General features: G+C 42.7%; 1 protein-coding gene across 1 annotated transcript in view; it reads left to right on the forward strand.

Moving 5' to 3' along the window:
• The first annotated feature begins 7,210 nt into the window (after positions 1–7,210).
• UBE2D1 (ubiquitin conjugating enzyme E2 D1) overlaps positions 7,211–14,021 on the forward strand; it is a 39,015-nt gene continuing 32,204 nt past the window's right edge. Inside the window, exon 1 of the mRNA XM_080641771.1 lies at positions 7,211–7,576. Within this exon, the coding sequence (XP_080497897.1) occupies positions 7,553–7,576 (24 nt within the window). The 5' untranslated portion in view covers positions 7,211–7,552. The remainder of the gene's footprint in view (positions 7,577–14,021) is intronic.

Genomic DNA, 14,021 nt, shown 5'->3' on the forward strand with positions numbered 1-14,021 from the left:
GTTCAAAACCACGGTTATAAGGTTTTTCAAGAATTTCCTAGAAAAGGCCAATAAATTTAGCAAGACCCTCGATGATATGAAAAAGGACCAACTAGAAATGAAACATACACTGACTAAAATAAAAAATATTATACAGAGACCTAACAGCAGACTAGAGGACTGCAAGAATCAAGTCAAAGAGTTGAAATACAAAGAAGCAAAAAACACTCAACTGGAAAATCAAAAAGAAAAAACAATCCAAAAATTTGAAGATTGTGTAAGGAGGCCTCTGGGACAACCTCAAGTGTACCAACATCTGAATTATGGGCGTGCCAGAAGAAGAGAGAGAGCAAGATACTGAAAACCTATTTGAATAATGACCAAAAACTTTCCCCACCTGGTGAGAGAAATAGACTTACAAGTCCAGGAAGTGCACAGAACCCCAAACAAAAGGAATCCAAAGAGGACCACACCAAGACACATCATAATTAAAATGCTACGAGCAAAAGACAAAGAGAGAATATTAAAAGCAGCAAGAGAAAAACAGTTTGTTACCTACAAGGGAGCACCCATACGATTGTCAGCTGATTTCTCAACAGAAACTAAGCAAGCCAGACAGGAGTGGCAAGAAATATTCAAAGTGATGAATAGCAAGAACCTACAACCAAGATTACTCTACCCAGCAAAGCTATCATTCAGAATTAAAGGGCAGATAAAGAGCTTCACAGATAAGAAAAAGCTAAAGGTGTTCATCACCACCAAACCAGTATTATATGAAATGCTGAAAGGTATTCTTTAAGAAGAGGAAGCAGCCCTAACCGGTTTGGCTCAGTGGATAGAGCGTCGGCCTTCGGACTGAAGGGTCCCGGGTTCGATTCCGGTCAAGGGCATGTACCTTGGTTGCGGGCACATCCCCAGTGGGGGGTGTGCAGGAAGCAGCTGATCGATGTCTCTCTCTCATCGATGTTTCTAACTCTCTATCCCTCTCCCTTCCTCTCTGTAAAAAAATCAATAAAATATATATATAAAAAAAAAAAGAAGAGGAAGCAGAAGAAAAAGGTAAAGATAAAAATTATGAACCACAAATACATGTCTATCAACAAGTGAATCTGAAAATCAAGTGAATAAAAAATCTGATGAACAGAATAAACTGGTGAATATAATAGAATCAGGGGCATAGAAAGGGAGTGGACTGACAATTCTTGGGGGGAAAGGGGTGTGGGAGCTGCGGGAAGAGACTGGACAAAAAGCGTACATCTATGGATGAAGACAGTGGCGGGGAGGAAAGGGCAGAGGGTGGGGTGGGAACCGGGTGGAGGGAAGCTATGGGGGGGAAAAAGAGGAACAATTGTAATTATCTGAACAATAAAGATTTATGAAATTTTTTTAAAAAGAGGAGAAAAACAATTGTGGTGTAAAAAAAACCCATGTAAAACTTACCATCTTAATAATTTCTAAGTATACAGTTCAGTAGCATTAAGTACATTCACATTGTGCAACCAATCTCCAGAATGTTTTCATCTCTTTTGTTGTTGTTAATCCTCACCCAAGGATATTTTTTCCATTGCTTTTCAGAGGGAGAGTGAAAGAGCGGGAGGGAGGGAGGGAAGGAGAGAGAGAGAGAGAGAGAGAGAGAGAGAGAGAGAGAGAGAGAGAGAGAGAGAGAGGTGAGAGAGACTCATTGATGGGTTGCCTCCCACATGCACCCTGAGCAGGGGCAGGGAGCAAACCTGCAATCCAGGTATGTTCCCTTGACCATAATCACATGATCCAATTCCCATGATAAATCTCCTTTTACATATCTCCTTTTACATATCCTTTTTTATATCCTATTGGTCTGTTTCTCTGGAGAACCATCACTAATACACCAGGGCTGCTCAGAACATTATTCAAATAGATTATGAGTATAACCACAGAATGCTTTTTCTTCTCATAACTTGTCAAACAACAAACAAAAAAGGTTTAAGCATTCTTCTGCTAGCTGTTCAATGCTCAAAACTGGTTTTTATTAACAATGACAACAAGTAGGCTATTATATGAACAGAAACAGCCTGGAAGGAAATGTATGTCATAGAAGGTTACACATAATAGAAACACCCTTGAAGGAAGCACCTGTCTGTTGCTCCTGAGAAGTTTATGGTTGCCTTCACAACCATTGAGGCTCTCTCCTGGGTGCCCTTCTCAAACCATGGATCTAGCCCAGTTTCAAGAAAAAGCTCACTCAACACTGGGTCCTAACCCTATGGATATTTACTTGGGAATAAGGAAGTTCCTGCATCAACCACAGGCCCCAGCCGGGGAATGGTTCCCCTGAAATCTTACGGCCTGTAGCTGGACAGGGTTAGTAGGGGTGGGGATAAGGACAATCTACAAGCCAACAACCCAGACCGCTATTCTGGAAATACTTCACAATGAAGAAATCTTGAACTACATGTTTTGTGCCATCCCAGCGCTCTTGACTGAGCTCCATCTCTTGGCCATTCTGCTTTTATAGTTATTGGACAATATAGTCACGGGGGGAAGGGGCCTGTTGTATCTGAAGAGTGTATGGCTCCATGCCCAGAATTTTCCCAGGACAAGTGAGAGTTCTCATCAGCCCCCCAAAAAGCACTCACAGTTCAAAAGAGCTGGGCGTCTTGGGTAGGGAGGACCTATGCAGACAAGGGCTGTTGAGAACCCAGCCACATAAACGCACAAAGGAAAAACAGAAGCAGCTCTTCTTATATTTGCAAAGACAAACGTATTCATGTGGGGAACAGGTGGAAGAGAAGCAAAATGGCAATCAGCAGCCTGTCCCCAGCAGTACCTGAGAAATCAGGTAACATGCATTCCAGAGAGGGCGGAGCTGGTGATGGTTTTCCGGCACGGCAGCCACCTGCAGCTGGCTTCACCAGGCCAGGGCCAAGTTCATGGACTGCAAACGCAGGACTCCTGGCATATGCTGTGCTCCAGCATATCACACTCAGCCAGGAATGCCTGAATCTTTTCACCAAACCCTTTGTTTGGCCAAAAAACAAAGATGCTGCTGTATTCCATCTGAGTGAGCCATCATGGATGAACCATCCTCTACCTCTAGTAGAGCCTTCAGATGACTGAAACCCCAGCTGACATTTTGACAACCATCTTATGAGAGACTTTATGTTAGAACCACCCAGCCAAGAGGCTCCCAAATTCCTGACCCACAGAAACTACGAGATAATAAATGATTGCTGACCTAAGCAGCTGTGTTAAATTATTATTATTATTATTTTTTTTGCAATAAACAAGAGACCTAATTTTTTTCATGTCTACCTTCAAACATAAAGAGACCTTGTTTGGAAAAAACACCAGGGTTCTTCTGGTTCCTATTTCATGCCCCTTTCTTTCTCACCAGCAAACTTTTCCAAAATGTGATAAGCACTGGTTAACTCCATTTTATTTATGCTTTTCCTCCCTCCCCTCCAGCTTTATTGAGGTATAACTGACAAATAAAATTCTAAGATATTTGAAGTATACATCATGATGACTTGATATATGTATACATTGTGATAGGATTCCCCCATCTAGTTAATCCACTATCTCCCTTTTATTTATTTATATTTATTTACTAGAGGTCTGGTGCACGAAATTCATGCATGGGTAGGGTCCCTAGGCCTGGCCGGTGATTGGGGCCTTCCGGCTGCTGGCCGGGGCCTCCCTTCATTCCGTGCCGCCCTCTGGTTGTCAGTGCACATCATAACTAGCGATCAGACTCCCGGTCCCCCGGTTGAACTCCCGTAGGCACACTTTGCATATTAGCCTTTTATATATATAGATTTATGTGAGAATATTTAAGTTCTACTCTCTTAGAAAATTTCAGTTATACAACACAAAATTATCAACTATAGTCACTGTGCCATTCATTTAGATCCTTTGAAGTTATTCAAATTATATTTGAAAGTTTGTACCCTGTTACCAACCTCTCCGTTTCCCCTACCTGTAGCCCCTGCAACCACCTTTCTACTCTTTTTTTGTTTTTGTTTTTGTTTTTTTTTTTTAGATTCCACATATAAGTAAGATTATACAGTATTTGCCCTTTTCTGTCTGGCTTATTTCACTTAACAAAATGCCTCAAATTCCATCCATGTTGTCACAAATGGCAGGATTTTCTTCTTCCTCATGGCCAAATAATATTCCATTATAATATATACATTTCATTGTAATATTCCATATATGATATATAACCACATCTTCTTTATACATTTATTCATTGATGACCACGTAGATTGTTTCCATATATTGGCTATTGTAAATAATGCTGCAATGGACATGGGAGTGAAGGTATGTATTTAATATCCTGTTTTCATTTCCTTTGGATATGTAACCAGAAGTGAGTTCGCTTAATAATGTGGTAGTTCTTTTTCCCCCCATTTTTTGAGGAATCTCCATTCTTTTTTATAGTGGTTGTGCCAATTTACATTCCCACCAACAGTGCACAAGGGTTCCCTTTACTGCACATGCTTATCAACACTTGTTATTTTCTGTTTGTTTGTTTATAGAGACCACCCTCATAGATGTGAGGAGATATCTCATTTGGTTTTGATTTGCATTTCCCTAATGATTAGTGATGTTAATAATCTTTTCATGTTTGTTGACCATCAGTATATCTTCTTTAGAGAAATGTCTATTCAAGTCCTTTGCCCGTTTAAAAAATTTGGTTATTTGCTTTTTGTTGTTGAGTTGAGGAATTCTTTATATGTTGTGGATATTAACCTCTTATCATATACAAAGTTTGTGAATATTTTCTCTCATTTAATAGGTTGTGTTTTCACTCTGTTCCTTGTTTTCTTTCCTGCACAAAAGTTTTTTAAGTTTGATATAATCCCATTTGTCTATTTTTTCCCTGTTGTTGCCTGTACCCTTGGTGTCATACCCAAGAAATCATTGCCAAGTCCAGTGTTATGTAGCTTTTCCCCTATGTTTTCTTCCAGGAGTTGTAGCTGTATCGTTTCTGGTCTTATGTTTAGGTCTTTACTCCATTTTGAGTTAATTTTTGTGTATGGTATAAAGTAAGGATAGATCCTTTGTTGTTGTTGTTAATCCTTACCTTAGGATATTTTTCCATTAACTTTAGAGAAAGTGGAAAGGAGGGAGAGGGGGGAAAGAGAAATAAGTATGTGAGAGACACATCAATCGGTTGCCTCCTGCACTCACCCCAACCAGGACTGGGAATGAACCTGCAACCCAGGTACATGCCCTTGACCATGAATCAAACCCGTAACCCTTTGGTGTGAGCTGATGCTCTAATCACTGAGCAACACTGGGCAGGGTTACACTGACCAGGGCTACATAGAGCCTATTAAAGAGATTTTTATACACACTTTCATCTCCTTCTTCTCAGTTCCCACTGTCTTCTTCCGAGGAACCAGAGTTTCATTTCCTGAGCCTTTCTGGAGCAGTCAGCTGACTTTTTGTTTGCTTCCCTTGGCTCGCACCACACAATACTTTCCTGGTTTTCTACCTACTTTTTCACCACTAGCCCTTCTTTTTCCTCTCACTCATTTACTACAGCTATTTCCCAGAATTCAGTTTCTAGTGTGTTTCGTTTCTCTGTTTTCCCCTAGTCCTTTGGGGACTTATTTATATTTTATAGTTTCACATCCATCTTCTCATATGCTTGCTCTCAAATCTGTATTTCCATGCCCATGTCTCTACCAGTAGGCATTTTCCTTTTGAAACCTATATGTTTGATAACCTCAAACTGTATATGTCCTAAACTCAATTTACCATCCCCTCTCCAAAAGATCATCAACATTAGCCTTTATCCCAGTCTCTCTCTCTCATAAATTTGCAGTTCAAACTTACTCCTTTTTTCAATTTCTTTATCTAACTGTAGTTGAGTTCCCTTGCTTCTTTTTTTTTTTTTTTTTTTAAATATATTTTTATTGATTTTTTACAGAGAGGAAGAGAGAGGGATAGAAAGTTAGAAACATCGATGAGAGAGAGACATCGATCAGCTGCCTCCTGCACACCTCCCACTGGGGATGTGCCCGCAACCCAGGTACATGCCCTTGACCGGAATCGAACCTGGGACCCTTCAGTCCGCAGGCCGACGCTCTATCCACTGAGCCAAACCGGTTAGGGCCCTTGCTTCTTTTTTAAAAAGATTTTTCTTTGTGTTTCTAGTCATGTCATCCTTGTATAGGCTCTTGTAATCTTGACCCTAAAAACTTAACTTGTTTCCCTTTCTCTATTTTCTCTTCATCTACCATCCTGTGTCCCTCTATTAGACTAATTTGTTAATCAATATATCATTGCCACGCTACTACTTTCATGATGAAAACCTCCTCTTATTGCATTTAGGCTTAACTTCATATTTCTAGACCTAGCAGTCAATGTCTTTATTTGATCCCAATAGTAGCTGTATTCCTTGTTAGTTCCCAATAGGAAACGTAGCCTCCTGTGGAAGATTTCATTCTAATTTCCATTTCCTTCTGTTAGAAAATTGTTCTTCTATTCCTGTTCTAATGGAAATGCTTCCCTCCATTCAACTTCTATTATCTCCAGGAAGACACTGGTGATGAGGGACCCAGGCTTGGAATTCTGGGGCCCTCCAATGCTTCAGAAGAGAAGCTAGTGAAGTGGAAGACCCAACTACCCTGGGGCCATGGAAGCCAGAGGCAGCGAGTGTTCATGGCAAGCACAGGTGGGCCACAATCAAATGGTTCTAAAACCTCACGGAGGATATGGAGCGGATTGGGTTTGTAATTAGAAAAGCTCAAGTGTGACATTGGTGAAAACCGATTCTGCTTGTGCTGAAAGCAGAAGCCAAGTTTTAATGAGCACACACGTTCATGAGAATGAAGGACTGAGGAGTATCTTGAACTCGGATTGTCAACATCAGGGAAGGAGCCAGTGGTGATGGCGAGGCTCAAAATTCGGAGTTCCAAGGAGGAGCAGACATGCGAGGTTAGCACTGGATAGAGGAGGTTCGCCTTTTGCAGTAGGAGCTAAGTAGCGATGAATCTGTGCATGTGTGGAGGATGAGAAATTCGTGTATTTGAGAAGGGAATGGAGTCTGTAAAAATAACAAGACCAGCTGTAGCCCATTATACATTCCTGTAAGCGCTTTATGAGCTCATTTATTATCCCCATTTTACAGATTGGGTACGCCGTGTTCAGCATCTGGATCCAGATCAGCCTGCAGAGACCGACTCCGGCGCCTGGCGGCGGTAAGCCAGGCTGCGGGGTTGAGGTCAGCAGTGAGTCACCGGACCCCGCCCGGGGCTGACCGCGGGGACAGGGCTGGAACTACACTTCCCAGTGTGCCAGGCGGGGCGGGGCGCGGGCGGGGAGGGCCAAGGCTCCTTCCCAGAAGCAAAAGCGGAAACAAAAGAGTCTCGCCGGTGTCCCCGCCCGCACACTCGCGCACACTCGCGCTCGGGCGCACACGGAACTGGCACAGGCGCCCGGAGCGAGCCAGCGAGCGGCGAGCCGGGGACCCACCGCGCAGAGCCAGCCGAGGAGCCAGCGAGCCGCGCCCGCGACGACCTACGCCCCTAGAGTCCCGCAGCCGCCCCCCGCCGGCCGGTGTCCCCGCCGTCCTCCCTGACCCATGGCGCTGAAGCGGATTCAGAAAGTGAGTGCTGGGGACAGGCCCGGGGCAGCGGAGCGGGCTGCGGCCCCTTCCCTCACGGACTCGGGCGGTGGTCTCCAGCGACGCACCGGGAGGGCGCGGGATGGGAGAGTGGGCAGGGGCGGTACCCGCGGCGGGAGACGCGGGCCGGGCCAGCGGGCGCCGGACAGGTGAGGCGGGAGCGGGGGCAGGGGCAGGGGCAGGGGCAGGGGCAGGGCAGGGGCAGGTCCCGGTGGCTGGAGCAGGTCCCGGGTGCTGGAGGTGCCAGGAGGCAGGGGACCCGCTGTGCTCGCGCCGGACCTGCGCTCTCAGCCCCGTGGGGAGGCAGATCCTCCTTCGTCTCCAGATCTTCCCGAAATCTGTGCTTCACGGTCACCGCTGGATTTTTGCCCCACCTGGGGCTAGTTTCGGCCCCTGTCACACCGTGTCTTCTCGCTGTTTCTTCAGCCCGTTCTCTTTCTGTTCTTGCTTCCCTGGGCTCCCGGGGAGGGCAGGGAAGGTGTGCGGTGGGCCTGCAGCCTGTTCCCTCGGAGCTGTTGGGTTTGTTCTCTCTCTCCTTTGCGGTTGGCTCTTGGTCAGCAATCAGAATGGGCTGGAAAAGCCCATTTGGGGCCGAGAAGCCTCCTGCTCCTTCTATTTTGGTGCCTCTCCTGCTGCCACTTTAGGTCACATAGCTGTAGTGAAAACATAGTTGCTGATACACAAGATGACCTCCTGGCTGTGATTCATGGTGGGGCAAGCCAAACAGGTTTTTTACCCCCCTCATGATAAAACTTACATATAAAGTTCAAGACACAACAGAAACGGGCACAAATTAAAGTGTTGGATGCTTTGACACATGGGTACAGAATGAGGAAGAAATGTATATATTCATTCAAGTAATATTTGTCCATTCCAGCTCTGTGATTGTCCTCTCGCACAATATTTATTGCTACCGTTTCCAATGTGAACATCTTACAAAACTGGGGTTGGGGCATTTCCTTTCTCTTCAGTTTTATTTCTTGTTGAGTTATTGGTCCGTTCCCTAACCCAAGTTTTAGGTTTTACAGTTCATAGTTCCTGTTCCTGTGGAGAACGTTGAGAATTGGTTTTTTTAAATTGCGTTCAGCGAGTTAAGCCAACAATGGACAGCATGCTTTGTAAGTGGTTTCAGAAGAAAGAGATGCCCACTGAAAAATTTTATCAACTTTTTCAGGCATGAATCAATAGAGCAGTGAACAGAGATGGGTACATTCTATTTCAGTCACCACTGGTGGCATCTTCTAGTACAGAGGACAGCAACGTTCAGACCTAGTCAATTTTTGTTGTTGTTCAAACCTGTGGATCAGTGTTATTTTTTGTGCCATTTGAAGGTCCTCTTACTATAAAACATAGCTAATAATCAGCATTTATTGACTAATATGTTTTCTGGTTTGTAGATGATGCAGTTACACATTTTTTCCCATGTAATTAATCGTAATTTCGAAGCCCCAGCAGGAATCTTTGCCATGCCTTCTATACTTATTAATGATGACGTCATATCAGCTGACACTGAAACAACACACATTTTCCCAAAAAAGTTGTAAAATTCCATTTCCTTTTTTCCTAGATATGAGAATTTTTCCTAAAGACTTTGCACATACAATAGCTTTTAAATAGTATGGATTTTGTCCGCAGTAAGAAGACCTTCAAAGAAAAAGGACACTGTTTGTAAATACCATACAGGCTAATTGTTAATCATGCTGAGCCAGTGTATTTGACTTGTATTTAGAATATAGCATATGCCCAACCCATATTTTTATAGCTATTGGTTATTATTAGTGACTGATAAAAAAAATCACTTAGAATTGATGTCAGTCCTGCAAAAATTGGTATCTGGAAAAAGAAATTGGGGATCATATAACATCACATCTCTATGTGTTGTATTTTGGCATTCCTTTTCTGTTATCAGAAAACTTGACTTGCACAAATCGCCTTTCCTTTAGTCACATGTTCCAACCATTTCCTCACACTGTAGGGGGTATTATTTTGTTTGATTCCCTACTTTCCCTCTTCCTTTACCCCCCTCCTTGATTAGAAGCCAACTCCAGGGCAGGTGTGTTGTTTGCCATTTGTACTGTTATGAAGCCCTCCTTGAGATCATCAGCATACAGATCCTTGTTTGAACCTTGCGTGTTCCCACAAAAGAAGATGCATGTTAACATTTAGCGCTTCGTTATAAGCGTTTTAAAGTAACACTGTCAGATACATTTCAGGTCATGGCGTGATTTTTCTGTACAGAAAGTGGCAGACATTGGAGCTGTGCATAACCTCAGAGAACTCTGCAGGGGTGGGTAGAGCGGAAGGGAGTGGAGTGGAGGGCAGGGCAGGGCAAGGGGCACAGCTTCTAGGGTGGTGTATCATGATCACTTGTGAGGCTGTCCCCACTGCAGTAAATGGAGAGAAGTTGCATCCCTCAGATGGGTTGGGGTGAAAGAACGTTGAGAACCGGTGATGTGCTAGTCTACCCACATTATTCAAAGGCCTGGAGTGGAGGAGTACTTTGTCCAAGTTAATCTCTTAAGGAGTGATTTGACATATTTGAGAATGTTAAAATGTTTATGACTTCATACTCTTCACAAGCAAATATTAAATATTCTTGAATTAAAATTGCATATACAGTATCTACAAAGCATGTGGGTATCAGTGCTTAAAGTACATTTTTATACTACAGTATATGCTAAATGATTTAATGCTCTAATTTGGACATCTAGTGCCAATTTTGCATGTCAGCTTATAAATTTACACACCCATGCCCTATTTTTAGATTTAGTGGAAGATGTTATCACAGTCACCTAAATCCCTAAAGGGAAAAAGTTTAAACAAAGTCTGAGGAAAGATACCTAAAACATGTCTGAAAAAAGAGGCAGTTTCAGCTGGCCATCTATAATTTTCCAGAATCAATTTCTAAGTATTTGTTCTATAAATGCTAATTTTAAATCTTGATTAACTCTTTTGGAAATCATTTTAAAAATCATTTACATCACAATACTTAATGTTTTGAAAACCAGAAAGAAAGAAAATAAAAGGAAATCATAGTACAGACATTATCATCGTCCTAGCATATAATTGACCCTTGAACAACATGTGCTTGAACTGTGCAGGTCCACTTATATGCGGGATTTTTTTTTCCCCAACAAATACTGTAATGTTTTTGATCCACAGTTAGGGGTTCGTGGATGTGCAGGGCCGACTGTATGCCATTTTATATAGAGGACTTGAGCATCAATGGATTTTGGTATTGTGGGGGGTTCCGGAATCAATCCCCTGTGGATACTGAGGGACAACCTAAGTTTTGGGAAAGTCAGAACTCATGTGTGCATCTGATTTTCAGATGCCCAGGGTTTGGTGCTCCTAACCCTTGCCTTGTTCAAGGGTTAATTGTATTTCCTTCTGGATTATTTTTTATTTGCTAAAGAAGTTGAATTAATGGCTATGATATGATAGGATAATTATTGCCTTTTTGGTCTATCTTTTGAAAAGTGAAGCAAAAGTTTTGTTCTGCAAATAGAGCAACACATAACTGTTCCTTAAGGTACAGTTCTGTCCCCAAAATGAAATATTTGTTTTTTAAAATAATTATTTTCACTTAAAGTATGCATAAAAATAGTTTATAATACAACTTTATAAATATTTTGAGCTGCTGAATTGTTTTGATTTGTATAATTCCACGTTGAACTGTTAATATCAGTGTAGAAAAACCTTAGGGTACTTAAAAACAACAACAAACCCAGCTCTCTCTGGATGGAGCTTCAAATAGGAGAAGATCTGGTTTCTGTTCCTGGCTCTGTGACTTTACTGGCTTGTTTCCTTGTTCATACAGTGATGCTGCTGATAAGTACAATTACACTGTATAATACGTAATGGTTAATCTGTGCTAGACACTGTCTTAAGTGCTTGACATATATTAATTGGTTTAATCCTTAGTGGGTCCAAGAGGTAGAAATGATTATTACCCCCATTTTATAGATGATGAAACTGAGATGTCGAGTAATGTACTCAGAATCACAGCAATGCTAGGATTCCAAACCAGGCAATTGGCTCTATATTCCATGCTCGTAAACATGTTAGTACATAACTTCTCTTACTCAGATGGACTTATATCTATTGTACTTAAATTGAAGGACATACAGAGTCAAATGAGTTTATGGATGTAAGGGCTTTGCAAACTGTTCTATTCAGATGTAAAGTGATATTATAATTAAGACCTTGGCATATTTAATCATTCTCCCTGGCTCATCACTCAGTATGTTGATTATACATTGTAAACCTCTGTTCTGAAGTAATGTACACTGGATCTTTTCACATGGTGAATAAATAATATAACTTTGTTCACTTTGTTCCATCACTTAAAATTTTTCTCCTCCAAAAAGATTTAGAAGAGGTATTCTGTCAAAAGCATCATTTTCTGTGGGGTTTTCATTTGAGGAAACTGTTTATGAATTTATATAGCTGTTTAGTTCCTATGGTGGCTTTGAGTAGTAGTCAACTGTTTAGATTGCACATGTATGTTAGACTTTCAGATTACAAGGTTAAATCTAAGACTCTAGGGCAGCCGTGGGCAAACTACGGCCCGCGGCCGGCTGTTCTGTCCGGCCCGCGGAGCCGAGAGAGCGGAGGGTTCTCTTGCTCTCCCCTCCGCTCCTTTACTTTGAATTTATATTAGTTCACACAAACACTCCATCCATGCTTTTGTTCCGGCCCTCCGGTCCAGTTTAAGAACCCATTGTGGCCCTCGAGTCAAAAAGTTTGCCCACCCCTGCTCTAGGGTCTTTCAATAAAGAAGGATATAACTTCCAAAAAATATTTTTTAAAGGAGTAACATAGTATTTATGTTTCTTGGTAGATTAAAAAAAGGGGGGGGGCCCTAACCGGTTTGAGCGTCGGCCTGGGGACCCTCAGTGGATAGAGCGTCGGCCTGGGGACTCAAGGGTCCCAGGTTTGATTCTGGTCAAGGGCATGTACCATGGTTGTGGGCACATACCCCGTAGGGAGTGTGCAGGAGTCAGCTGACAGATGTTTCTCTCTCATCGATGTTTCTAACTCTCTATCCCTCTCCCTTCCTCTCTGTAAAAAATCAATAAAATATATTTAAAAAAAATAAGGGGGCGGGGAGGAAGTGTTCCTTTTCTAAAAAGCCACCATGTGACTTTTTCTGCATTTAAATCTTTGCAATTAAACTCAGTCTTTCATCCCCCTTCCCCTGTACCATGTATTTTTCTTTAACATAAAAAAGGTGTAAAAGGATGAGATCGCCTATTAATAGTTAAGAAGTTCTGAGGTTCCTTCTCCGTGGAAATAAATAGCATAGATCTAAATAAGGTTGTTTTATGCTTGTTTTAGGAAGCCAAGCACATATTAGAAAAACCAAACCTAGCAGGATGTGGGATTGCCTCCAGAAGAGCAGAGTAGCATCCTTACTCACTTTAGTTTCCTGAAAAAACACAGAGAAAACATGTTTAATGAATGCCACTGATCAAAATGGTAAGCCTAGTACTTTCCATCAAACGGAGTTAATGGTTGTCTACACCCTCTTATCCCCCCGCCCCTTTTTAAACTGGTTGAACTGATATTTTATTTAATTAAAAACAGGTATTGAGATACTGTCCTTTCTCTTACCCCTGTGATGCTAGAATAAAAGTACTAGGATATGTAATAGAACCCAGATTTGCAAGATTGGGGGGTGGGGGTGTCCTCTGGCCGCCTCAGAACATCTGCCTGAGGGCAAAACAGGTTCTCTTTCTGGCCTTAGTCTCGCTGGCCTCTGAGAAGCTGAGGTTTTCCTGCATTTAATTTGGTTCTGGGTGACTCTATGAAGCCTCCATTACAAGCTTCAAGTAGACTGTAGTACGAGGCACTGTGTTCCAGGAGTTGTCCTTAGTATGGGGAGGAGGCCACCAGCCTGAAGCCTGCAGAGAAGTGCTGCCCATCAGCTCACCACCGCGCGCGGTAGCTTCCCGTCTTGCCTCTTTCCGGATGTTTCCCTCACTGCTCTCTAGTCAGATTATCCTGTTTGTGTGGCTCTCTCCTCCTTCAGTGACACCAGATTGCTCATTGGAGCCCTAGTCTCCTTTCAGAGTTAGGAAACCCTTTCCAACAGGGGTGAGGTGGGGGACTGGTTTTTTAATCTTCTTGTTTTTTTTTTTTGTTAATCCTCACCCGAGGATATTTTTCCATTGATTTTAGGGAGAGTGTAAGAGGGGAAGACCGCGAGAAACATCGATGTGAGAGAAACACATTGACTGGTTGCCTCCCGCACGAGCCTTGACCAGAGCCCTAGCCGGGGAGGAGCCTGCAACCAGGGTACGAGCCCTTGATGGGAATTGAACCCGGGACCCTTTGGTCTGCAGGCCGATGCTCTATCCGCTGAGCCAAACTGGCTAGGGCTGGTTTTTCATCTTAACCTTCAGTAAAAATAATCAATGGTTTC

This window comes from Plecotus auritus (assembly GCF_963455305.1).
Source record: "Plecotus auritus genome assembly, chromosome: 9".
In the NCBI taxonomy this organism is placed as follows: domain Eukaryota; kingdom Metazoa; phylum Chordata; class Mammalia; order Chiroptera; family Vespertilionidae; genus Plecotus; species Plecotus auritus.